Here is a 26,636-nt window from a genome sequence, read left to right on the forward strand (position 1 = left end):
TTATGACGGAACAAGTGATGAACCGAGATTACCTGCGAGACCAATTAGCCCCCATTCGATTCTGAATGTAAGGGAAGGGCAGTGTCTGTTTCTTGTGCAGTGCCATAGTACAGGGGGAGCAGGGTGGAGTTGTCAGGGAGGCAGAGAGTGTGAAATGTCTGGTGGAGACCCAAAGCCCTTCATTAGCCACTGATCCCTGTCTGCTGAGTGAGGGGCAGTCATGGGCATCACAACTCCCTTTTAGTCTCCCCCCCCCCTCAAAAAAAAAAAAAAAAAAAAAAAAAAAAGCGGGTGGAGGGTAGCTCCCCCATCCCCTGCAATTTAGCCCTTTGCCATTCATGCAAATTGGGTCCTGACATCTGCAACAGCCTGCCTCCTTTCTTTTATACATCTTTATTCCATCTCTTTTCTTTGGATCTTTTTTTCTCCCCCTCCTCAAATAAAGCCCCCTTTTGATGGCAGAGCCTTGTCGCAGCTGACATGCAGTCTTTTATATGGAATCCACATCTGTGTAGAAGCAGCACTTTTCTGTGTGTTTATATCCACACGTGTATATGTACAGAACTGGAGGAACTTATTAGAAAAAGCATCAAGATTCCTTAACCAATCAACGTGAATCATTGTGTGAACCTCAAAGTCCTGATTTATCATGTAATTGTTGGTTGCAGGAAGCAGGTTAAACGCACAAGCATTTTAGGTTCTTGGCAGATTATGATCTTATGAAAAGATCAAGAGAGGTGTTGGCAGTGACTCTGGAGAAAAGGCAGTAACCAGGCAGCTCGCCCCCCTTCCCTCCCTCTTGCTGCTGGACGAACTACTCTTCTTTGGCTCCAGGGGAGAAGCTGAAAGGGGAGGGTGGCTTTGCTCCAGCCCATATTTTGGGTTAAAAGGTAAAATAGTCTAACTGGCTGTTAAAAACAAGTTTTACCTCCAACCCTACACACTCACCCCTCCCCTCTCTTTCTCTCTGTTCCCTCCACTTCAAGCTCGCCCTCTGTGGTAGGGATGTGCGCGGTGGGGTCAGCGGCGGGCGTGCCTGTGAGAGGAGAGAGGCCTTGTGTCGGTGGAGAGGCGATAGTTATCTGCAGCATTCCAGGGATGACAGAGAGATATCTGCCTGATGGCAGGGTTAGAGGGCTTAGAGAAGGGGCGGAGAAGGGAGGGAGGAGAAGAGGTACAGGAGTTGTTGAGCAACTGCACCCCCCCCCTGCACCCACCTCCTTCCTTCCTTCCCTCCATGCCTTTCTTACTGCCTGACTGCCTCGCTTCCCCAATATAGAAAAAAACCCATCTAATTAGAAGCTCTTATTCCACTTCATTTAAGGGAACACTTAATGATGTGTTTTTGGGGGGAGACAACTACACATTATTTCTCATGCAAAAGGAACCGCTCGGTTGTAGCCCCTAGGATGCAGATACAGCTGTGTTTGAGATGGAGGTTTGTCCTCGTTTCTACGAGGTGTCATGGCTGTTTGAGGAGAGAGGGGAAAAAAAACAAACCCGGTAGCGTTTCCTCATTCACCTTTAGCCAGTGTCCTGGTAGTTAAGGGGGTGGTAAAGAGGAGGCGGGTAGTGACATCTGAGTTTGGCAGGGAGACTTGCAGAAGGAGAGAGTTTGTTGTAATTGCTCTGACAGGTTTTAAGGCTGTTAATGACTCCGGCCCGAGCGCTACCAATTTGTCAGCATGCTTGCTGTTTACTAAGCTGTTGTTTTATGGTCCAGTGCAAGGGGCTGCTGCTTGTTTAAGCACAGATCAGGAAATAATCAGCGTAAAACACTGGCTGCAGTGGTGCAGCAGCCACACTAAAACAGTTCCGTTTAGAGCCCTCATCTACTGTATGGATCTGAATGAGCGCAGTAAACCATATGGTGTGTGGTCACACAAAGACACACAAACACACGCATGGCTTACTTACTGTTAGAAATTGGATGCCTGAGTGTGTGTTTTATCATTAAAGGGGATTATGTTCTACTCGTTAGCACTTGTCTATGTTGTATGTTACGCGAGTGCGAAGCATATTGCTAGCATGTGGTTATAGCAAGAAGACCTGTAATCCCCAGTCGGCACAGAGCAACAGAGGGTTCGCCGTTCTACTAGTGTGAATAGAGCCTCAACGTGTTTGTGTGTGTGTGTGTGTGTGTATTTGAGAGAGATTTTGTGTGTGTGTGTGTGTGTGTGTGTGTGTGTGTGTGTGTGTCAAGAGCATGTGGTCCCAGAGCCGGCAAAGACCCCTTCGTAAATCCAGAGTAAATAAAAGGGGTAACCAGACGGACAAAAGAGGAGCCCCCACTGCTTCTCTCATTCGCTGCCATTTGGGGGACTGAATGTGCTAAACGCCGCTTATGTTGGCTGAAAAGTTGAGGAGAAAAAGAGGGAAAAGGGAGGCTCTAAATCCCCCCCCCCCTCTCTTCTTTTCTCTTCATTCTCTGCGGCCAAGCCTGCAGGGAGAGAGGTGGTGTAATAGGAGGGTGTTGGAGGGAGAGGTGGAGGGGCCGGTCACAGTGGTGTGCTAAGGTAGAGAAGGCCAAAGAAGCAAAGCTCTGATCCTCTGTTCTCCATCTACTCCTCTTTCCTGCGAACTCTCCTCATGTTTTTTTTTTTCTCTTCTCCTTATTTGGGTGAGCTTGGGTGAACATGCCTGACTAGTTTGGGCTGACAGGGGGGCGTGGGGGGTCCGTTGTAATTAGTCACTTTAACCACAGCTTCCATAAGCCACTGCTTCTACACTCTTGCTTCATTACCCTGAAACAAACGCCGGGGCCTCCCAGTGCAAAATCTCTGCACAGCCTTTAGAATAATACACACACAACATCTAAAGCTTGTCTAGAGGCTCTTCAGTATGTGTATTAATGGTATGGGGACCAATCTGGAGTGTTATTTGATAACTAACCATGACTGGGTTTGAATGTGTTTTCCAGCTATTGACAAGTCATTATTTATTCATGCACGAGTATATGAGAATGGTAGCGCAACAGTAGGGAGGACAGTATTGTTGTACTTATAGCTGCACTATGTGTTACTCATGGTCATATCCATAATACTTCCAGGGCTGACTATATCTTTAGTGGCTCCCTTAGGGGAAGGGTACCTCGAAGACATGAAGCATGAGCTCTGGAGTCATTAAGACTCCCCTAAAAGTTGCACGTACTCTCAGAAGAGACTGTAGGACACTTTGTACTAAACACTTTTTTTTTTGTGCAAGAAATCCTGAAGCGACCCTGAGTGTGCCGACATTAGATAAGCAGAGTTGCAATGTGTTTACAGTCCTATCCCAACCCGTTAATGAGCTCAGCCCTGAGACCAATTTACTCACAAGGAGATATATCTGAATGCATTTTTAATAACCACCCACTGGTGATGAGAGAGGGAATGTATGGGAGCGTAATGTGCTCTTGGACTTGGTGCTTGTTTGTTTGCCAGTGTGCTCACTCTCTCTCACCCTCATTGCGTGCGGTCATTGTCTTCCATCTTGCCTGATTACACCTTCTCTGTTTCCATGCGTATGAAAATGCGTGCAGAAACTTTCATTGTGAGCACTTTAAGTCAAGATCTTGATAGAGCGAGTGAGGGAGAAGGAGAGCGGAGGAAAAGGTTGAGGGAAGACAGAAAGAGAGTGGGAGAGAGAGGGGGGTGGGGGACGAGGGGGCTGTCTTTTTTCCGTCTCCAAGGGCGCTGCTTTTCCAAAAGTGCCTGGGGCTACACTCCAGCACCTCGGCTCCCTTAGGCCTTTCGACTGCCTCCTAATAGCCAACCCCCATCTGTGTCACATGGCCAGATGATGGGACGCTTCCCCCTGCTCTGCCCTGCACTTTTTCTTCTTTTTTTTTTTCCGCCTTCCCCGATTTTTTTTTTTTTTTTTGGAGAGTGCACATCCACACAGGTTAGAATGGCAGAGTTGCCAGGGAACAGTCAGAAGCCATTAGCGTTTGGGACAATTTGCCCTGCAGCGTTCCTTCTCTCGCTCATAAGAAAGGAGTGGGGGTGGATGCAAAGCACCAGCTCTCCTTTAGATGTAATGAGGTTGTGCAAGTTGGATCTTCTTTATTCTATTTCTACTCCTTTATTGCTCTTGCTTCTTCTTGTTCCTCTTCTTTCTTTGTTTCTTTCATTCTTTTCATGTTCTGTCCACACTTGATTTTCTTCATTCTCTATTTAGAATATGCATATATATATAAAACAACTGTACACGGAATGAATGCTTGAAGGCCACACGTCTGATCTGTGGATACATGTCAGTATCCATGTGCATGTAAGAGAGGGAGAGAGGACCTGAGACGCGCTGGAGTCCGGTTTCATCCTTGCAGGCTAGGGCAGGAGGCAGCGAGCATGCTGGGTAATGAAGTGACAGGTCAGTCTGTAAATACGCAAGGGTCGCTCTGGCCCTGGCCAGGGGGGAAGGCTATCGCATTGCAGTGAAAATGGAAACGTCAATAAAATTAATCTGCCAGCCTTTTGGCCACTGTGTGGTTCTATTGGATGAGCCTGACTGCTCACAGCAGGAGAGGGATTTGGAGACTAGCTCGAAAATCAACACAAAACCTAGTGGCATACAAACAAACACCAAACTGTGTATCAACATTATTCAGTGGAGCTCAAAAGCAGAGAAACAAAAGGGGGGTGGTTAAAATTCACAGCTCACTAGTTGTGTTTTGATTGAAGTTTGGAAGCAAACTGGGGGAGTTAGACTTAGCTTCCGTCTGGGTCACATTTCTCAGGAAGCCCCTCACAGTCAGGGTAGGGCTATGGCCAGACCAAAGTTTATTGTTTTAGGCTTTCCTGAACAAGGATTTGTACTTAGCCTGGGATTTATGGCATTTGTCACTAATGAATGCCCATTCTACAATTACAACACCCCTAGTCTGTGTCCCTGTTCCCCGTATGTCCTTCACAAGGGCTGTTGCTTCTTTAACTTCCCACAGGGAGCGCAAAGTCGGCACTTCTCTGTTTTCCTCTTTCGTGTGGCTTTGCGCTAATGATGTGGAAGGAAAACACTGTGCATAGACAAAAAAGAACGACACAGAAGAAAAAGAGAGGGAAAAACAAGGGGGAGAAAAAAGGATCTGGAAAAGAAGAAAGTGGGAGAAAGTAGTTAGAGTGCAAGCCCCTGCTGTCCTTGTATTCTTCATTTATTTTGCATTTGATTACACCACCAGTCGGATCCTTTTTCTTTCCCCCTTTTTAATGTTATTAGTTCAAATATTTATGCGAGATTAAGGCTTGTATAGGTGGTTGTGATTGATGCCTCCCCAAAAACAGGAGGACATGCGAGTCTGAATTTTCAAAATGTCAGGGTCCTTCTCTTCCGTAGTGGAGGAGTTTTTCAGATACATAATTTAGATGCCCTCAAGGAAGGCTTTCAAGGCATTTGTGCCCGTGGGCAAGAAAAAATAACTATGACTGTTAAAAGTAAATCATTTTTGCTAATGCACAATTAATGCCGGGGAAGAGGAACAAGAAAAAGGCAAGGGACAAAGATGGAAACTTCGATTTAAAAGAGAAATCGTGCCGGGGTGTGTGCGCGTGTTTTCCTCATGAAATCAAACACTGATGGACATTAATGCAGGCAAAGCCGCCGCTGGCCTGTCATGCTAATCTTGTGGCGGAATGGGGGTGTGTGGAGTGGAGGGGAGGGTTCAGGGTTTGGGGTGGGGTGGGGTGGGGGAAGCAGAGGACGAGTCCATTATGTGCACTGGAGTGTAACAATGAAACACCCCAAATCACATATCTACTTTAATACTCGAGCACCTCAACTGGATGTCGTGAATTCACAAATGTCTGCGTGTTACTGTACACATCTGCATAACTTCCTCCTGTCCCCTTTGGCTCTCTTCAAAAGATGAAAAAAAAAATGCTCTACATTATGTCAAGCATGCAAATTTAATTGAATTAATGACGAGTCCAAGCCTCTACTGTACTTGAAGGCTCCTTGTCCATTTTTTTTTTTTTCCCCTTTCCTCCTCCTCCTCCTCCTAAATCGAATGAGGAACCTAGTGTTTCAGCGTCCAACCATAACATTAGAGTCATTAACCCCTATTCCCCTCTCTCATGCTCTGGGGTATAGAAAAGCTCGGCAAGGCCTCTGTGTAAACCCCATCCTTTCTGTACAGGCCTTCTTCTAAGGCCATCTAAATCCCCCTTCCTCCATATCATGTCTACACAACACTGGCTTTGCTGCAGCGATTCTCTCGGCCTTTGAGCAGTGCTATGAATTCCTCAATAGATATCTGTGGTATTTGTCCATTTATCCATCTTTCATGAGCCTTAAACTCAGACTCTCTGTACTTCTGTTTCAGCTTTGAGAGTTTTTACACCAGGATTTTTTTTTTGTCTGTTGTACTTTCTATGTCAGTGGTGTGGTCCGGGGATGTTATTTAACCCTGGGTTTGGTTTCCGTCCAGGAGATGGCTTAGACAACAGCGTTGCATCGCCTGGCACAGGGGATGACGACGATCCAGACAAGGACAAGAAGAGGCAGAAAAAGCGTGGCATTTTCCCGAAGGTGGCCACTAACATCATGAGGGCGTGGCTGTTCCAGCATCTCACGGTAAGCACAGACATTACATTTTGAATATAGACTTTGAATGAAAACAACCATACACATTCAAAATAAATATACGCACACACACACACACACACACACACACACACACACACACACACACACACACACACACACACACACACACACACACACACCTGTGACAGGAGTTACTGAGGTAGGCAGGGAGTGAGTGAGTGACGGCAGCATTGAGATGCTCACCTGTCAGCCACCTGTCAGAGGGACACAGTGACCAGGTCAATCTAATCAGTCTGGACTGTTTGCTCTGCTCAGCACACTCTGAGTAAGAGCGAAATGGCCCGACAGTCCATGACATTTACTCCGGTATGAGATGCACTGTTTGTCTTGCCCGAAGAAGGAGGTCTGTCAGCAGATTAAGAGACAGAGTGGTAGTTACCGGGGAATGATTGGAAGTGTAAAAAAGGTGTGGAAAGATTTAGAGTTCAGATTGTAGGTCTGCAGCTATATGTCATGTCTTTCAATATGCAGTCCCCCCCCCCCCCATTTGGGGTGAGTGGAGACTTAATCTATTCATGTCTTGATCAGCTTCACATTTTAATATCCAATTGACCTGGTGGTATTCTAGCTTGTGTGTAAGGTTGAGATGGCACATACTAATTTATTTCTCCTCTCTAGCTGAGGGGAAATTGTTTGTTTGTTTCAGTCAGACAATTCTGACACTGGATCCTTCACTCCACTAAACACAAAGATGCTACACGACTTCGATTAAATATTAAAATGCCACAGTAATTCAAACATATTTAGTAAAATGATGAAATACTCTCTGCTCAGCTGTTCTCTGTGTGTCAGTCTAGTTTCCTGCCTATCTGTGTATGTCCTAGTAAAAGGCGCTGGTCCACATGTCCCCTCACCCTTGCTAATGTCGGGACATTATCAGAACATCAGGCTGTATTGATTTTGCAACACGGGTCAGATTTCCGAAGGAGGTGGCCACACTGGGACACATAAGCTGCCTGAGCTCGTGGCTCGCTGCCCCAGAGATGGAGGGACAATGTAAAGGGTAGGTGTGGGGGTGTTGGGCAAAGTAAAAGAAGGCACAGAGAAAGTAGAAGGGACTTAGTTTAGAGCTCTAGTCTTAAAGATCATCCACACATTTAAGAGGGTCAGGTGCACCCTGTAGCCCCCACCACCACCACCGCCACCACAGTGCCCACTCCCTGCTCAAAGCCCCTGTACCCTGATTACCTAACCAAAAGCCCAAGTAATAAGCGGCCAGCAAATACAGCCTAATTGAAAGGGCTGTAAATCCATTACATATTGGTCAGGGATAATCAGGAGTGCTTTAATCACTTTTATCTATTCAGGAGCAGTGAAGCTGCAACAGCAAAGCCCTGAGCCTCGCAGGCCTTAGCGGCTCCACCACGCCAGTCTGCACGCTTATTATTCTCATCATTATCAAAATGACTTCACAGCTGTTCACAGCTCCATCGCTCCCTGACTGGAGACCTCTCACCAAGCTGTACACACCAAGCTTCATTCACAGGCTCGGGGCTGGCGGGAGGGAGGCGCAACTTTTTTTTGTATTATTTTACTATTACTTGAGAGAATATTTCTTTCTTTTTTCCCCTGAGCTTGGACAACGTTTGGTAGAAGGCCTTGTTTGTGTATGACTAGAACAAACAAAAAATAATTGGAATTTACTGTAAGTTCATATACACATGCACAAAATACATAAACACATCTTATGTTTAGACTAGAAATTTCCTCACAATTCGGCATTTTTTTTCTGATGTAAGCCTCACACAGACCTTTTGGGGGAGTCGCCAACAATTTTCTTTAGAATTGTTTTAAAACTGAATTGAAAGAGCGGTGAGGAAAGGAGGAGGGAAAAGCCCAAAGTTGGGCACATTTTTCAGAGAGCTGGTTAATTCAGACGGAGCAGAGCTTTCAAGGCCCTCTTTTCTCCAACTCACTCTCCTTTATCGCATCCCTTGCTTGTAGATGTTCTCCAATCTTTATTTGTTTCTTTTGTGCAGAGCCCTGGCCAGTCTTGTACAAATAATAATCCCTCCCTTTTAACCTGCCTTCATTTCTCTGCTGAGGAAGAGGACTAATTGAATTATCCCCCTTCTCTTCTCACCATCCAGTTCTCCCACCCATAAACTCTCTCTCACACACACACACACCCATTAACCATTCTCCTTTCTTTTAATTTGTTAAGCAAATGTATTTGCCATAGCTGGATGCGTTTGTGCAAGGGTGAATTCATGGGGACTTTGGCCCCTGAATGGCCTATAGCGGCATTCTGCCATTCACGCATTCATTAACTGAGGGGTGAGGAGTGAAAGGAGCGGCCTTGTATTTTCTCAAACTGAGGGGCCAGCATGGAGCTCCTCTTCCATGAGCCACAGGGGTCTCTCTACATATGTTCTCAACATCCAGCCATTGTCACATCTTCTGAAAAGCTCAAAAGGACAGGACCCCCCTCCGCACACAAAAAAACAACACAGGCCAATAGTAACAACTGTTGGCTTTTAGATTGAGTATAACAAAATTGCCCTCTCCTGCTCCCCTCCCGCCTTCACTCGCTCTACTCTGACCTCACACTCTCTTGGGAGAAATCACAAGATTGTCTCATACATAAAGTAATCTCACATTAACCACCAACTCTACCATGCTAATATTGCAGCAGAGAGGAAAAACATGCAGTTTTTGCACCATATTGATCTCACAAAACATGAAAAGGCTCTACAGAGAAGCCGTGATAACCCTGACCTCTTTTATGTCGAGGCCATATGCACATGCACTAGAGAGCACGTGAGCTGGAAACCTTAAATGCCCCATGTGTAATTGGCAAACGGCTGGACAGATCAGCTGGTGTTAGCTGGCAGAAGAGGGTCAGACTGTCTCTGCACTCCCTTCTTCTATCCTCCCTCCCACTCTTTCTCTCTAATACCCCCCCCTCCCACACACACACACACACACACACACACACACACACACACACCTCCTCCTCCCTTGCCATGAGTTTCTGGATGTCTTCCAGCCACATTAGGGGAAGGGAAATCCCAGACTGTTGGTATAAGCTTTTCAATACTACAGGGAGATTATGTTATCAGAAAGGTAAACTTCACTGTTAGGGGTAAAATGTTCTGCTGCACTTCAAAAGCATGGACTACAACATTCAGGACAAGAAGAGAGAGGTGGATAGGTAGATAGAGGAAGTGTAAAAAGAGGGGAGTGATAACAGATTGTGGCAGATGGAGAAAAAGAAAGTCAGCGATGGGAGTTTCTCTTACTGTTGCAAAAAGTGATGCCCTTTTGTGTTTGGAAAAAGCAAACTCTAAAATTTACAATTAGCCCCTCGGCGCCCCTGGCCTTCCTTCCCTCTCAACCCCTGCCAGCCCCCCGCTAGCCCTTACTCACCCCTGTAAAGACAAGGGTCGGCCTTGCAATGAAAACAGGAAGCACTCAGATACAAAGATACCACTCTGGGCTCCGGCCTTGTCTTTTGACTGTAGTGTAAACCCTCAAACACCTATGAAAATAAATAGGGGGACCTCAGGAGCAAACCAGGCCAGGTCCAAAGTTTGCATAAGTGTGTGTATGTGTGAGCCAGAAGGAAGATTGTGTGAGAGAGGGAGACTGGTCAGTCAGATGAGTAAGTAGGTAGCCCTCTCAAGCATCAAGCGTCTCAGGTTCTGCACTGGGCCACCCTTTGGCCTGGGTGTTTGGGGAAATGCTGTTAAGCTGCTAAGCCAGGTGTATTGGTCCCCTGGGCTCCCTGAAAGGGAAGTGATATATCCTTTGGTCATTTGGAGGAGAGCTCTTGGACTGTGAAGTAGAACTGAATGTTCAGATAAGAAATGCTTTTGTATAATTATATGGCATTTAACTAGTTATTAGTATGATACATCATTTGCTTTTATCCTCCTAATTGTAGTACCAATGTGAGTATTGACTTTTTTTTCACTGAAGTGATTCAATGCTTTTCTTGTACACCTGGAAGAAACATTGCAACGCAGCTCAAAGATGCCAATGTGGCATGGACCCTGCTAATACAGGCGTTCACTAAATTGAGGACCTTTGTGAGGAGTTGAGCGCATTGTGCTGCAAACATCATTAGATACACTAGTGACAGTGCCCCTACCCCCACACACACACGCACGCAGATGCACACACACACACACACACACACACACACACACACACACACACACACACACACACACACACACACACACACACCCAATGCAAGCCCAACATAGCATTAGTCTCCATGACAACAGGGTGTCATCGTCAGGTCGAGCCCTCCTATGGGAGCTGCTCTCTCTGCCACCCTTTATAGACGCACATAAAAGAGCCAGCTAGGGTCATTCACAAGACATGGGCGCAGGCAAGGCCAAACCCTGGCAACGGATGTTTGTTCCATACGATAAACAAATGTACAAGTCCATCCCGCAAAAAGAGAGGGCATGTTGTTTGAGTAGACTAAACAGTCAGCCCCGTGGTATCCCCAGTTTTGTTTAAGCTTCTCTAGTCCTTGTAATCCTTGCGTGTTGTTCCAGTACAACCAACACTTAACTGGTGGAGACACACATCTGCAAACAGTTTGAAATACCCAAGCCCTTCCTCCTTTAGCGTTGAACTGCCGAAAGCTGTTTATTCCATATTTGTTGGCGCCTATTTTTTCTTTCCAGAGGACATGGCCATTTAAATACATGCATACTTCACTAACATGTAACTTAGTGCAATTACATTGTTCAATTGTAGCTTTTATTTTAAAGTATTAGTATTATTATTATAATTTATACTGAATTTTTTTTTTTTTTTTTTTTTTAATATAGATATATTATAAAGAAGTAACGGTGATTAAAAGTCAGTTTGCTTTTCCACCTCCTTAGGTTGTTTGGAGTTTGGATGAAGAGAGGGTGGAGACAAAGGAGAGGCAGGGTAGTGGGTTTTAGGGGTAAGAGCAAGGGTGAGGAGGGGGTAAAGAGGGGGCTCCTAAGGGTCACAGAGGTGCAAGCCTGGAGGAGGCCCACACACTAATCTGTCATGTGCTTGTTTGCCTCAGGAGCCCAAAAGTCAGTTCTCCAGTCACCCGTAGCAACCCAGGCGACAGTTTGGTTCACTGCCGCTACCCAAATGTGTGTGACTATCAGTGGAAGACAGGAAAAGAGAGTCATCACGTTGCTTTTGTGACAAGACCCGCTGCTTTGTGTGTGTTTGCAAAACAGATGTTAGTGACAATATAACAGGATAGTTTGGGGATGTTTAGCACCGGAGTCATTGAAAGTCATTGATAATGAGTTTGGAGGAGACCTTTTGGGAGGGAAGGGGGGATGTGTGTGTGTGTGTGTGTGGGGTGGGGGTGGGGGGTGGGGGGGCTTTGAGGTTTGGTGCCGAGCTATTGTCTAGTCACTGTGTTCTAATGTTGGCTGCTCAGCGACCCTGGAAAACAGAGACACAAGCTACCTCAGTCTGCCATCTGTTGTTCCCCAGCCAGGCCACTGCAGAGCGTCTACAAAAGCACGTGGCAGACCCTCACAGGGAAACACTCAAATGCAGACACTACAGGAAAGTGATACTTCGGGAATTCTTTATTTCACTCAAGAACTTCACCTTCCTTGTCAGAATCCATTAAGAGATTCCCCCCCCCCCTTACAGGTCAACAAGAGTTTATTTTTTTTATATAGAGGAGACGGCAAAAAACAGAATAAATGTTTAGAAGGCAGATCCTGTGACTTTACATTTTCACTGGCTGTATAGTTATATGAGCTGCAATAAGTTTGCCATCTCTTTGCAAAGCAGCTGTGCTGTAATTTCCAAGTGTTGGCGTGTCACAGCTCTTTGACTGACAAAACCCTTGTTTACAGTGTGCTTTGGCATAGATGGTAGCTGCTCCACAGATTTAGTGCTGCATTAGAATGTAATAAGCCCTAATTCTTTTCATGCTCCGACATCAGACCTTTACACTTTGCCCCCTAATCCAGATCTGTCACAGTTCCACTTCAAAGCCAACTAACCCCACGTGGAATCCACTGACATATAAAGCATGGCACATTAACCTTGCATAAACCATGCGATGTGTGTGAAAAAGTGCTGGCATGTTTGCTTTTTTTTCCCCACTTATCATTCACATAGGCCTGCTTACACTCAAAATGAGCATCATTTTATTGCGCTTTTGTGAAGGCAGGGACATCTGCATAGCCCCGCCACTTCCCCTCCTTCATGTTTCCTCATGTTTCCATCCCTTCCTGTTAATTTTCACTCCTGCTGTTGGCATCTTAATGCAGGTTGTTTAATGAAGTAGCAGAAATGAGTGCTTTCGCTAAGGGACTGTTTACGGCACATTCCCTCTGCATGGAGGTGATTAAGCTGCGTGAAACTCAACAGTGTTTGCCAAAAAACAAAGCAGAAGAGCAACCCGCAACATATCCTCCAGTAAGACAACAATACAGGAAAAACAAAAGAGGAGAAAGTGCCCTGAAATGTGATGCAGTGTGCATTTCTTTAAATAATGGTTTTCTGAAGGGGGTGTCCTCGCGGAAGACCAGGAGCGCAGCAGGAGTTTGACCGGCCCCTGCAGAGGTGACTGCACATGCCCTGACCGCAGCAGACTACAAACAGAGCTGGGCCTATGGAGGGCAGTCAGATTTATAAACTTGCAGCTCTGAACAGTGAGAGACTCTTCTCAGAACATACAGTACATGCACCAAGCTGAGGGGACTTCTTTACGGCCCCACGCTCCTCTGAGAATAGACCCCGGCTCGGGAGCATTTCCCTGCATTCAGCACACTGTCCCTGGCTTCTGTAGTCATAACATTCATCCAGGCGAGGGACCTGTCTGAGCTGACTCTCTGGGAAATAGGACGGGATGACGTCATCTGTAATACGGGTACCCATGTCTGTGATAGCATACATGCCCCTGGTGGGGGGAAAAACTGAGTTATTAAGATGGTGGTATAAGATTTGGTGCCGTTTTCCCTTTTCTACACTTTTGGGGTTATCTTACTCATAACAAAATGTATAAGAGGATTTTGGTTTCACATCTTAGAGCTAGTTCCCTTAAATTACCCCCCTCCACCCCTCCTCCCCCAAGGGGTTCCGCCCTGCAGGCCAGTATCATCGCCCCCTCGGTTGATTGCCGGTTTGTGGGGAGAGCTGTTAGAATGGTGGCTGCTGCTAGCTGGGGACCATGGAGGCCAATGAGATTCTGCTGCAGGCCTCTAAGCTGCCCCAGCGTTGCTTTGATATTCATCTCACACCAAGAGAAGAAAATGCAAAAGGGGAAAAGGAGCAGCACAAGCGTGGAAACGGCAAGCCAGACTAAAGAAGGGAGGGAGGCGAAGAAAAGAGAAGAGGTTGAGGGATGGAGGCACTGAGTAGAAATCAAAAACAGACTGTGTGTTTCACTGTTTGGTTTGTCATGGGACCCTAGCTGCACCGAAATCCCACTCCTGCCATTTTGTGTGATTTTTCTCCCCTCCCTTCCTACTCTTCTCAAATGCATGCTTTTGTTTTGCCCGGCGCTCGGTCCACGAGCAGGCAGTGGGATTCCTGCACAGTGGGGTCCTTATAACTGGGAGCCATGTCTCTTGTTCTCACCTCTTCCCCCCACTTCCTTACCTTTTCATTTTTTTTCCCCATTGATATCCTCTCTCTTTTCCCTCTCTGAACATATGGACTGGTTTTTTAAGAGCGAGCCCAGTCCACATCAAAGACTGAGGCTGAGCGGGTCAATTTGTTGCTCCTTTCCCCGACTCTTCCCCCTCCACAAGCCACAGCAGACCCTCCCTGCACTGCAGCCATTTACCCAGAATGCCTCATTGCTCAAGCATTTCTGCCTAGCATATATATTGAGCCATATGTTGTCAGTGTCTGCTCTCCATATAGAGCAGAACTAGTTCACTTCAGAGCGCTGGATTTCTCTGTAGCCACATCCCCCCCTATAAGATCATGTAAGGCAATACAAATGAGCATGTGTGATAGATAGCAATCTTTGTATCAAAAATAGCTGTACGACACACTGATAAGAAAAAGCAGATGGATAGAGGAAGAGGAGAACCAATGAAAAATCAAATAAAAATATATATATATATATATAAATCCAAATCTAAGCAGAGCAGGCCTTGGCTCCAGATGTGAATCTCTCTGAATATTGATCGTGAGGAAAGCTAGTCCCCCATATCCCCAGGCTGCAGCGACTGACACACAAAGCACCTCTCTAAAGCCCATAAACCAGCTTGTACAATTATTTAGGTAAAGAGGGCGACAACAGCGGCGTATGCCTCCCAACCCAGAACCTCCTTCCTTGGCTCTCATCCTCCTACTACCACTCTCTGCTCCTCCTTTTTCGTCTTTCTCATCTGGCATGAAGATGAAGAAATGTAAAAAGGGGGGAGCAAATGTGTAATTAGCCACACGTTTCTGAATCCTCCTTAATGTTCATTACTGAAACCAGGGGCAATTACAAGTTCAAAGGGGTTTAGGGCACCCGCAGCCCGCATAATCAGTCACAAATTAAGCACCGCTCATTTGTCATAGCACAGCATGCACACTTGTACAGGCACACATGCATTCGTGTTGTCAGAGTTGAGTCATAGACAGGATGACAGGCGTCAATTGCCATGCAGGCACAAATCTCAGCTACCTCAAGGCACTGGGTTAGGCCGCCCAATCCTCTTATGCTCTGATTCTTTGTTTTCACTTGACAATGGCAAACACCACTGATACCTTCACCTTAGCTTGCTCAACATTATACTATATCCTGCTTGCATTCATCCTCTTATAAGTGTCCTGTTTGCACTTACAATCCCTTCCACCACCTGTCCCGTCCTGTCTCCATTTTACAGCTTCTCTCTTCTTCTGTGTCTGTCTCTCCCCACCTGGCCATGTCCCTGCAACACGTGACAGTGTGTGTTTCACGACTGTCCCCGGAGGTGTATCTCAGTTACCTCTGGGGCTGGGTCACAATGGCTAATCCTATCTTCAGGTGGCTGTTTAGCACACTGAGAGGAGAGCTCGCAGAACCGGAGGTGAGCTCCTGTTACAGGACTCCCTGACCAGGGGTCACCTCCGACACTGTCAGACTACTACACACACACACACACACACACACACACACACACACACACACACACACACACACACACACACACACACACACACACACACACACACACACACACACACACACACACACACACACACACACAGGTCCTGGCTGATAGGCAGTAATGCTTGCACATGCATGTGATCTGGTCCGCACACGCACACACACGCACACACACACACATATAGCAAAGATTTTACACACAAACACACTGATCCTGCTTATCTATCCCAGGTGGCTCAGCCTTCATCTCCCTCCTTTCTTGTTATTCTTTATCTGTTTACTGTACTGCTCTTCTAGTCTTTCCATGTCTTCTCTCATTCCCAGATCAGTCAGAGTCTTGTTCACATTAGGATTCCCTGATATGATCTCCATGAAGACTTGCTCTAGTGGCCATGCGTTGCCTGTCCAGCCAGCCACCTTTATTGTTTAAGCTGCTCTCACACAGGGGCACAGTCAGGTCTCCAGTGAATTGAATGGAGCCCTATCATGTGTGGCTCTGCCTCAGCATAGTGGGAGAGAGAACTCATTTTTCACTGAGGGAACGACATCCATCTCGGCAGCCAAACGCTGGCTGTTTCATTAAGTAGCCCATCCAGGCAAACAGATGTGTTCACCACACAGCCATGTTTGCCTATGCAAGAGCGTGTATTAACCCACAATCCTTTGGGGGAGATTAATAGGCTACCAGCCCCTTTCCATTGATTATCTCCATGCCATTTTCCCCTCCTTTCCTTGGCTAGATATTAAAAACTAATGAAGCCTATTGAAAATGGGAACCGCAAGTCTCTTCACGGATCATTTTAGGTTATTTGGACTCAAACAGAGAGGGATCTCTTTAAGGCACAGTTTGAGTCGAATTAAGACAATAAATGTGGAGAGCAGTGTTGAAGAAACAGGAGGGGAAAAAAAAGAGAGAGTGCGACTGTAAAAAGATGTGTGTTTAAGAAACGACAACTCTACTCTGACACATGGAGCGGAGACTCGGCAGATGTTAGCAATTCCAGAGCATAGCAAAGCATTCCTAGTGTTGGAACCATGTCCTAATTGCCATAATGGAGGTGGTAAGCGCTGACAGTAATGGAGTCGTGGGGATCCATCCCCAGCAACCTGAATTAGGGGCCGCTCGGCAGATCCACTTCAAGATGGCCTGTGCTTTTTTTTTGTCAAGACAGACTTGTTTTCACTCTTCTGGAAACCTTTTTGATCTTCCTTCCTCTGACCGAATTGTTCTGTAGCAAGACCAGTTTCTCACCCCCCCCCCCCCCCCCCCCCCCCCCGGCATTTTGTTAGAAGTAAGGGTTGAGGTTGGCACTGCAGAGTGGTGGGAAGAAGGTGGTGCGGGGTTGAGATGTGTGACAAAAAGGGGTCTGAGAGACCTAGGCGGTGAGTGAGCAAAGAGTTAAAAGCGTCCATGTGATGGGCTCACCTCTGCACCAGGCCTGGACTGGTGAAAGGCAGCAGGGTGCTGTCGGGGAAAATGACTTCCTGAGACATTACCATCAATCACCAGACAGGTCAGGCCCCCCAATCCTGCCATGAGGATGGAGTAGAGGAGAGGAGAGGGGGATGGGGACGGAGGATTAGACTAGAGGGGATGAAAATAGAGAGGAAGACTGTTGGGGGAACAGACTATTAACAATCTCTTCCTCTCACTGTCTGACTGTTTTATGTCCTACTCTTCCTCTGCCTATCTGTCTCTTCATGTCTTTCTCTGGTTCTATTTTCTGGTCCTCCATAAAAAACGGCTACCCAGGCATTCAGGGATGGCCCCTGCTGGTCAGAGTCTTCTCCTCGGCTCAATTGCATCATTAATTATTCCGCAGGCAGTGGGCTAGAAGCAAACCTAAAGAGAGGAAGAAAAATAGAGAGGGAGCAAGAGTTAGATGGGGAGATGGTGGACAGCTGTCTAACACCCCCAGTTGGTCGAACTCTGTCTCTCTCTTTCTCTTTCTGTAAATGAAGGATGGAAGAGGGGAGGGGCTTGGGTTACCTCAGCAAGCGGTTGTGTTACATTCCTGAGAAGGGAAGGGGCAGGGGGTGGTTCAACGAGTTGTTGAAAAGAACACAGATGCTTGTCAACAGCCTCAGAGCCAGGGAGCCATCATGCCTTGAGTTAGGCCCGCAGGTCAATGACCTTCTGTTGCACTCAGAAAGAGGTAGAGGGAAACAGAGAGGGAGAGAGACACACACAAAAAAAAAAAAAAAAAAAAAAATCCATGTGTCACTGCTTGTCTGTGGCAGAGGTCAGTCAAAAGTCCCCAAAAATCTCCAAAGTCTTCTCTTTCTTTCTTCCCCCATAAAAACACTGTACGTGAGCGGCGGCTGCGTGGTGTCTGTGGATTATCTTTCTCCAAAGCAAGAGTGGAAGGAAGAGGAGAGGCAGACAGAGAGAGAGAAAGCGACTGGCAGTCGTGTTAAAATGGCCCATTAGATTTAAGGAGTAAAAGTTCATCAGCTTTATTAATGGGAAGGTATATAAATGAAGTATGAATTACCTGACTTTTATGGAGTGGCGAGAGTGAAACTGGAGTGTCTTATGATATAATGTTTTAGTGAGCTGTTCTGAGCGCTCTGATGAGCAGGCTGCAGAGAGGAGGAGGAGGAGGATAGAAAGAGAGAGAGAGAGAGAGAGAGACTCTGAAGTGTGCTGAGGTCCCATGAGTCCAGCGGCTGGAAGGTTGCCTGATTGTTGCTAACATGCGTAGCTGATCTGGTTAGCTTGGAGACAGGGAACGTTTGTAGCTTCCAGGCTTATTCTTTGCGTGTCATTAGCTAGCATTGTAAAAAATTGCCAGCAGAAAAGAAAACAAAAGTCAGCGACATTGCTGATTTTGTGGCTCTTCCACACATGTGCAGCCACAGTCGAACATGTCTTGCAGTTGCACACTCCTGCAGTTGCAGGAGCACATTTTTTTGCACATGCATGCATGCATGCAGGCAAACACAGTAGATGCATCAGGACAGATGTACACATATGCCCCATGCACAGACAGACCGCACAAAAACACACACGCTCCCCACCATCCTGTAATAAGCTGTAAGCTGAGCTAGCTGATGGTCATCCTCCCATGGGGCTGCTGGGTGGCTGCCAACTTCCTGCCTTGCTTTGTCAGTGGATAAAGCGCCTAACAAACGAGAGGGCTGTAGCGAGGCAGGCCAGCCAGGTCAAAGGTCACCTCGGCCCCCGGGCAGGATTGAGCCTAAGAGCACCACAAGGAGAGAGAAAGAGAGATTTGAAGAATGCACTTAAAGATTGGCTGCTATTAACCAGGCCTAAAAGCTACACAAGACTTCTCTTCTCTTCTCTTCTCTTCTCTTCTCTTCTCTTCTCTTCTCTTCTCTTCTCTTCTCTTCTCTTCTCTTCTCTTCTCTTCTCTTCTCTTCTCTTCTCTTCTCTTCTCTTCTCTTCTCTTCTCTTCTCTTCTCTTCTCTACTCTTCTCCTCTCCTCTCCTCTCCTCTCCTCTCTTCTCTTCTCTTCTCTTCTCTTCTCTTCTCTTCTCTTCTCTTCTCTTCTCTTCTCTTCTCTTCTCTTCTCTTCTCTCCTCTCCTCTCCTCTCCTCTCCTCTCAGCACCTCATAAAGGCATTTTAACTCCTGTCACATGTCGACTCTCCTTTGAGGAACATTAAGAAAGTGAAAGATCCTCTCGGGGCATTTGTCAGTCCACACAGCCCCGTGCAGCCAGCCGCCCCCGGGTGTTGAGCAATGACAGGAGATATCTCCTTGACTCATCCATTCCTAGATGAAAGGGGAGCTCAGAAGACTTGCATTTCTGAAAGGTTAAAACTGTATTCAGTAAAAGAGAACAGACACAACAGGTAGAGACGGGGTGGTGACTGATCAGGGCTTGGCTGGCTTTGTTCCATGGAAGTACTTGTGATCTCGGATGAATGCACCTATGGTTACCATCAGCTATGCTCCTCTGTCTCACTGACAGGGACATGATCTGAAGTGTCTGTCTGTCATGGACCTAAGAGCTTCTCTCACTGTCAGGGGGAAGAGAAAAAGGCCGACGGTGGAGGAGAAGAGAGAAAATGTTCCTTCCACCCCAGCTGTCCATTCAGAGGGGGAGAAAATTTGACATGGTTGACTTGAACACATTTAGCATCATTAGCAAACAGGAAGTGTCCCCTGCAGCTGTTTTTTGGCAGCGGAGGAGGGTGTTCCTGCCTGCAATGTAATGGACAAATGTTACCCACCATGTTTGCCTTTGATTTTTGACCTGAAAACAAAAATTGACATTACAAATGTCCTATGATATCTTCCAAATTGGCTTGACATTCCATAGTTGGCCCCGGGGGGCTTCTTGTTTGTCCTCTGTAAGTGGTTGTGCTCTTGTTGTTGTGTCCTGAGGCTCACTATTAGAACGTACTGGCCTTTCTCTGGAGAATGTGGAGTCTTAAAGAGACAGAGGGAGAGACGAGAAGGCGAGCGGGAAAGAGAGCTAAAGGAGGTGCCGGTTGTGTATTTGAATACTTGTTCTCATTAAGTTAGTGCGCAATGAAAGGGAGAACCGTCAAGTGGAAACTCTCAGAAGCTTCTATTTGAAGAGTGAACCCCCGCACCCCCCCAACTCTTCTCTCGAGCTCAGTCTGCCCATTGCTCCACAAATGAATCTGTTTCTGTTTCAATTGAAGATCAGACCCACTTTACTTTGACTTAGGAAGTTAAACAAAGTCTAAGGAACACAATAGAAAAAGAGGTTAAACTTAGAGAGACCCTGTATGTTAATATTAAGTACTTTTTCCAACAGGCTCTAGGTTGTAAGTGCTTTACTGTGTTGTCATTAGTCCCAGCATTTGTTTGGCTTGAAAGCTGCGGTACGCCTGAGTAACATATAATAGCCTATTTGATGCGAATTATTTAAAATAGTGGGAAATAGTAGGAATTTGAAAAGAGAATTTAAAATCATGTATACTAATTGGGTGGTGTCATTTTAATTCCACCCTCACTACCCATGTTAAAGGTTTTCCTACAGGTCAAGTCTCTCAGTTTGTCAGTTCAGAAAATTGCTCCTTTTTTACAATGTGTGCATACGTCATTAAACCAGCGCTGATGTTTATTCAGAGGCTTAGTTTGTTCACTACACATTAACTATATAGCATGTTCTCCCAATGACTTTATGACTGGTAGTAGTAACAAGTGGTGTGGATATGGGGTTGTCCCATGCAGGCAAAGTGGGTGGGTTTTCTGCTTTGACGGGCCCACCAGGCCTCTAATGATCTGCTTATAGGTCTTAAAAGCACCTCGCAAAGGCAAGACACCAATTACTTCACGCTTCCAACAAGCAACATCATAGAAGATAAAAGAACAGAAGAGTCAATGTTGAAAATTATGTAAAAAAAAAAAAAAATTAAAAAAAAAGAGAAAAGAAAAAAGCCTTGAAAATGTTAACTTATTGAAATTTAATCAGAACAAAACCATTTGTAACAGGATGATCCTTTGGCTCAGCTGTAGTCATTTCAACAAGATGTTTTAAAGGTTTCTTGAGAGCAAGTAGTGAGTGTGGCTGTGTTAACATCAGGCAAGCTAAAAAGGAGAGCAGAACAGAGCCTGGTGCCCCTGAGCAGGCAGTTACCACAACAAAGCCAGCAGACTGGTCTGAAAAACCAGGCCAAATTCCTGCCCTCTAGGACCTGGCTTAAAGCTTGAGCGGAAACTTTGGAAAAGGGGGACGAGATGAGATGAGAGGAGAGGAGAAGGGAAGAGGTGGAGTGGAGAGGATACGAGACGAGGGCAGAGGGGTTAGCATGCAGTGAGAGAGGGATGGCTGCTGGGGCCTATAGAGTATGGAGAAGAAGAGATCGACAGAAAGGAGAGAGAGAGAGAGAGGAGACCAGGCCCCCACTGAGGATGGAGGGATCGTGTTCCTCCTCTTGAAAGCGGAGGGGCAGCCATGTGGTGGAAAAAGAAGCCATGAACTCGATCTGACGATTAAATAGGCACATCTCTATTGCTGCAGGCCACAAATGGGACCAGCACAAAGTTTGTAGATATAACTGTTGGCAAACTCCAATAGCTCTATGGGTTAAGCTCAATTGATACCCGTTTGGGAGTTTTTGGCAGATTTCTGTGTACATAATGAATATGGTTTTTACAGTTTTTTTTAGTTTTTTTTTTTTTTCCATTGGATAGAAGTGATATCTTATCATTTCATTATGCATGATAGTGTTTGGAAATGTTCCTCTAAAACATCTCTCTCTTTTTGTTGGTCGATCGCTGAGTCTAGAGGTGCATTGGGGCATTGGGATTGTGTGGGAGTGATTGCTATTTAGCCTCATGGAGCTTGGTACAATCAGATGCCTATATCTTGCACATCCTCCAGGGCTCCTTCCTCATCCCCTCCTTCCATTCATTCCCTCTCTCCCTCTGACTCCCCTCACCCACTTTACTCTTGCTGTAGCTTGGCAGGCGGGCCAGTTAGAGCTTCTCTACAACCTTGCACTGTCTCCAGTGAACATAAATTAATGGTGTAGAGCAAACAGGCTGCTGGCCGGGGTCCAGGAGCTGGCTTCAGGAGCCCAGCCAGCGATTGTTGTGGGGGGCCGTGGCAGCAACAGCAGTAGTAGTACTGAGGCACTGCCAACCAGCCAGCCAGTCAGAAGCCAGTCCACTGTGAGCCCTCATACTTAGTGTGGAAGCTTTGGAGTTAGGAGTGAGGGAGACAGAAGTGTAGTGGTATGTTCTGAATGCAGATCATATGAGGTGTAGATATGGGTGTACTTTCATTTGCTGTTATCAGAGGTTGGCATGCAGTGCGTGTGGTTTGTTGTTTGGCATCATGTGAGTGCTGTTTATAAGGTGTGTGTGTGTGTGTGTGTGTGTGTGTGTGTGTGTGTGTGTGTGTGTGTGTGTGTGTGTGTGTGTGTGTGTGTGTGTGTGTGTGTGTGTGTGTGTGTGTGTGTGTGTGTGTGTGTGTGTGTGTGAGAGAGAGAGAGAGAGAGAAGGAAAGGGAGAGCAGCCGGGTTGAGTCATGTGGCATTCTTGCCGGTTTTCAGACTGTTGTCAGGAAGCAGTGTGGTCCCCAGTGAAATAAAACAAACACCCAAATAACCCACAACTACCTCCCACCTCCACCCACCCAAAATCACACAAAGAGGGGGGAGAAACAGAAAGCAATGAAGATAAAGTTTAACATTGAGATAAACATGGAGATAGATGTTAAGATAGTAGAGGAAAGTCAGTTAAATTACTATACTTACTGAGTTAAAAAACAAATATTAGTTCATAATCTATTAAATAAATAAAATGTATCTTTCAAATTACAAAACTGGATTATTCACTAATTACTAAATTCAACTCACCATTACTATATTTTGATACAAATAACTTCTGCAGTTTATTTTGACGAATTTGTAAAATCAATTCTGTCATTGTCAGAAATATGAAGCTCTTCTTTTTGTAATTGTCAAGTGTCAGTCTATTTGATGTTCACAGATGGAAGTAATTAACTGTATTCTTCAATTTAAATCCCCAAAATCTGTCAGAAACCTGCAGCTGAAAAGCCAACTATTAGGAATGGTCTGTGCATAATAAACACTCCTGATGGATTCACAAACTCCTGCTGGATTTATTTGTCATATCTGTTTGATCTCTCAGTAATGCCGATATGCATTCAATCTCATTGTCATTTGTCAAAGAAGTCAATTGTAGCGTTATTAACAGCGGCAACTTGATATTTAAAATGTGCCAATCTTACCCCACCTCAATGTGGAATCCATATTAAAATGTCATTCCTATATTTGATTGCATTTATTTCTGACAGTGAATATTATTATTCTCCTCCAGTCACTTTGATTAAAAACAAATATGATTCCAATCAACGTGTGGAAGGCATATATGAACGGAAATAGTGGGATTCAATATTTGTGGAAAATTAGACACAAAAAGTCCAAAGAAAGCCCATCAATGCTGCCAGCACATACAAGTGTTACTATCACAAAAGTTATAGAATTGTTGAATTGAATGAAAAATATTGAGGCAGATTATGTCAAGCGACAATTTAATGAGGGCGAAATCACGAAAGTCGTCCTGAGCAAATCCGCGGTGTTGCAATGGCAGTGGGGGTAAACAGCCAATGGCCTGTGATTTCCTGTGAGTCATTAGCATGGAATAGGTTTGCAAGCCACTGCAACCTTGTGACCCAGCTCTATAACTCATGTCACAGACTGATGATGTAATTCATCAATGGGGTCCACCGGCAGCTCGGGCAAAGGGGGCTGCAGGTTCAGTGGGTGGAGGGGGAAGCGGCAGAGTGGGAAAAGTGGTGGGGGTTGCATGGAACAGCCACGATAATGATCAGGCTGTGGGATTTGATGAAGGCTGCCAATAGGTGTCAGGGGAGTACGAGAGTGATTTATAGCCAACTGGATGTTGAATGAGTAGATATGAGCGGGCAAAAGGTGTGGTGTGAAGTGAGAGTGGTCCAGCAGTAGATGTGGTTATTGTATAAGGTGAAATGCCAAGCTGGGCTCAGGGGGGGTTTAAGGACCGTACACAGCAGATGATAGAGCTACATCAGCTTGTAATGCTCAGCAACCACAGGGGCCATTACATCCAGCACTATCAGAGAGCACAGAGCACATCAAACCCTGTAATTTAGCCAGCAGTCGCTCACACATCCACACATGCACACACAGCTCGATTTCCAATAAATGGCAGCGTGTGATCCACCTGCGTACGCGCCTGTGTTTGTGTTGATGTTTGGCTGAGCTTTTTCTAGGTCAGATTGTAGTAATCGGACAACATGTGTGCATCAGGATAGTGCGCCCTTGTGCCATTTACAGGTTTCAGCATAATTAACGGAGTTGTTTCGATCGGAGACTGGTGCTGCCCGGACTACAAATTGAAACTGCTCATTTCTGGCTCTAATTATTTATAGACTGTTTTACGTTTTGCGGTCAATCCTCTTTTAAGGATATTGGCCTTGGTGTTTGTAACTGAACATATTGACTGGATCCAAAGCTAGTGGGGAGATTATCAATACCATCTTTGATCTCGTGCTGTGTTTGTGTTTCATCCATTAAATAACCATGTCCTCCTGTCTCCTGAGGGTAGAGAAGGACATCTTCAAGAGGAAACCAACTCAGTCGTAAAAAAAAAAAATTAAAAAAAAATTAACCAATTCATTCCAACTTTCCTCTTTTCATATCAAATTTTTTTGTGCTCATTGTGTGATTTACAAACATATACATTTTTATTTAAACCGTGTCAATTAACATTGAGAGGTTACTCAGAGGTCTAAAAGGCCATTCTCCAATTTCACGGCTGCTGCAGCCTTGTAACCACCAGGCCCACCATGTCGGCTTGCTTCTCATATGTGTGTGTGTGTGTGTGTGTGTGTGTGTGTGTGTGTGTGTGTGTGTGTGTGTGTGTGTGTGTGTGTGTGTGTGTGTGTGTGTGTGTGTCACTATTGCTACCACACCATTTTCTGCAGCTGAGATTTCAGAGTGCCATGCTTTAGGGAAAGCTGCCACAACGTCAAGTCTGGGTGGCCTGCAGTTTTGTGTGGGGAGGGAGGGAGGGTCAGCAAGAAAGGCAAGAGAGAAAGTTGAGTATGAGGAAAGGTGATATACATGCATGTATGTATGCGTGTGTTTGTAAATATTCCTCCAGTGTACATGCTTGGCTGTGCATACTTTATGTACAAATGCATGCAAGTCTTGAGGTTGCAGTGGGGTGACCATCTGAAACAAGGAGGCAAGGAGTGGTGGAATAAGCAAGGGCTGGAAGAGGTACGAGCTCAACAAAATAGGATTTTTTTTTATTTTTTTTTTAGTGTCGTGTCTATGTGGTCAGAGTAAATCTCCTTACTCAGGGGTTTTGTGTGTGAGGGGGGCTTTAACGTCCCCACTCTCCTTGATGAGACATCTTTCTTGTTTGTTCAAACCATTCATTACACGGTGGCTGCTGGACGAGCTGCGCCGCTGGCCGGCGTATTTATCACCAGGCTCGAGCGCGCTCTGGCTGACAGTAGGCGATTGATGAGCGGGTCTGGGCCTGAGAGGCTGAGGAAGCCTTAATACAATGTAAATGACCCACTCCCATTTCCAATCTAGGCTGCTCCTATCCCCACACTTCCATACCACATCATCTTTAGCCAAGTCTCCGCTTGTGTATGTTTCTGTGCATGTGTTGTGCAGTATGTGTACATACAAAAAGAGTAGGAGGGAGTGTGTGATCTCTTATATTTGCAAGCGGGTTTTGATGGTGACCGAGGTAATGCGAAGACACAAAGGAAGCCGAGGAGTGTAAGGCGGGAGGGAGGGAGGAAGAGGTTGCACTCTTATTAAATGTTGTTGTCCACAGCACAGATACAGTGGTGTGAAAAAGTGTTTGCCCCCTTCCTGATTTCCATTTTTTTTTTGCATGTCTGTCACACTTAAATGTTTCAGATCATCAAACAAATTTAAATATTAGTCAAAGATAACACAAGTAAACACAAAATGCAGTTTTTAAATGAAGGTTTTTATTATGAAGGGAGAAAAAAAATCCAAACCCACATGGCCCTGTGTGAAAAAGTGTTTGCCCCCTCCTGTTAAAACATAACTGTGGTTTATCACACCACAGTTCAATTTCTCTAGCCACACCCAGGCCTGATTACTGCCACACCTGTTCTCAATCAAGAAATCACTTAAATAGGACCTGCCTGACAAAGTGAAGTGGACCAAAAGATCCTCAAAAGCTAGACATCATGCCGAGATCCAAAGAAATTCAGGAACAAATGAGAAAGAAAGTAATTGAGATCTTTTTGTCTGGAAAAGGTTATAAAGCCATTTCTAAAGCTTTGGGACTCCAGCGAACCACAGTGAGAGCCATGATCCACAAATGGCGAAAACATGGAACAGTGGTGAACCTTCCCAGGAGTGGCCGGTCGACCAAAATTACCCCAAGAGCGCAGCGACGACTCATCCAAGAGGTCACAAAAGACCCCACAACAACATCCAAAGAACTGCAGGCCTCACTTGCCTCAGTGATGGTCAGTGTTCATGAC

The 26,636-nt window shown here is 45.7% G+C and overlaps 1 protein-coding gene across 7 annotated transcripts in view; it reads left to right on the forward strand.

Annotated features, from left to right (window-relative positions):
* meis2a (Meis homeobox 2a) overlaps positions 1–26,636 on the forward strand; it is an 81,658-nt gene that overhangs the window by 26,828 nt on the left and 28,194 nt on the right. For 6 of the 7 annotated variants that reach the window (XM_069707179.1, XM_069707180.1, XM_069707174.1 and 3 more), the window contains exon 8: positions 6,401–6,546. In XM_069707179.1, coding sequence (XP_069563280.1) covers positions 6,401–6,546 — 146 coding nt within the window. The remainder of the gene's footprint in view (positions 1–6,400; positions 6,547–26,636) is intronic. The other variant, XM_069707175.1, reaches the window with a different exon arrangement.

The sequence above is a fragment of the Brachyistius frenatus genome, unplaced genomic scaffold, assembly GCF_029030835.1.
Source record: "Brachyistius frenatus isolate BFR_SWC_R1_liver_20210118 unplaced genomic scaffold, ASM2903083v1 Contig_67, whole genome shotgun sequence".
Lineage (NCBI taxonomy): Eukaryota > Metazoa > Chordata > Actinopteri > Embiotocidae > Brachyistius > Brachyistius frenatus.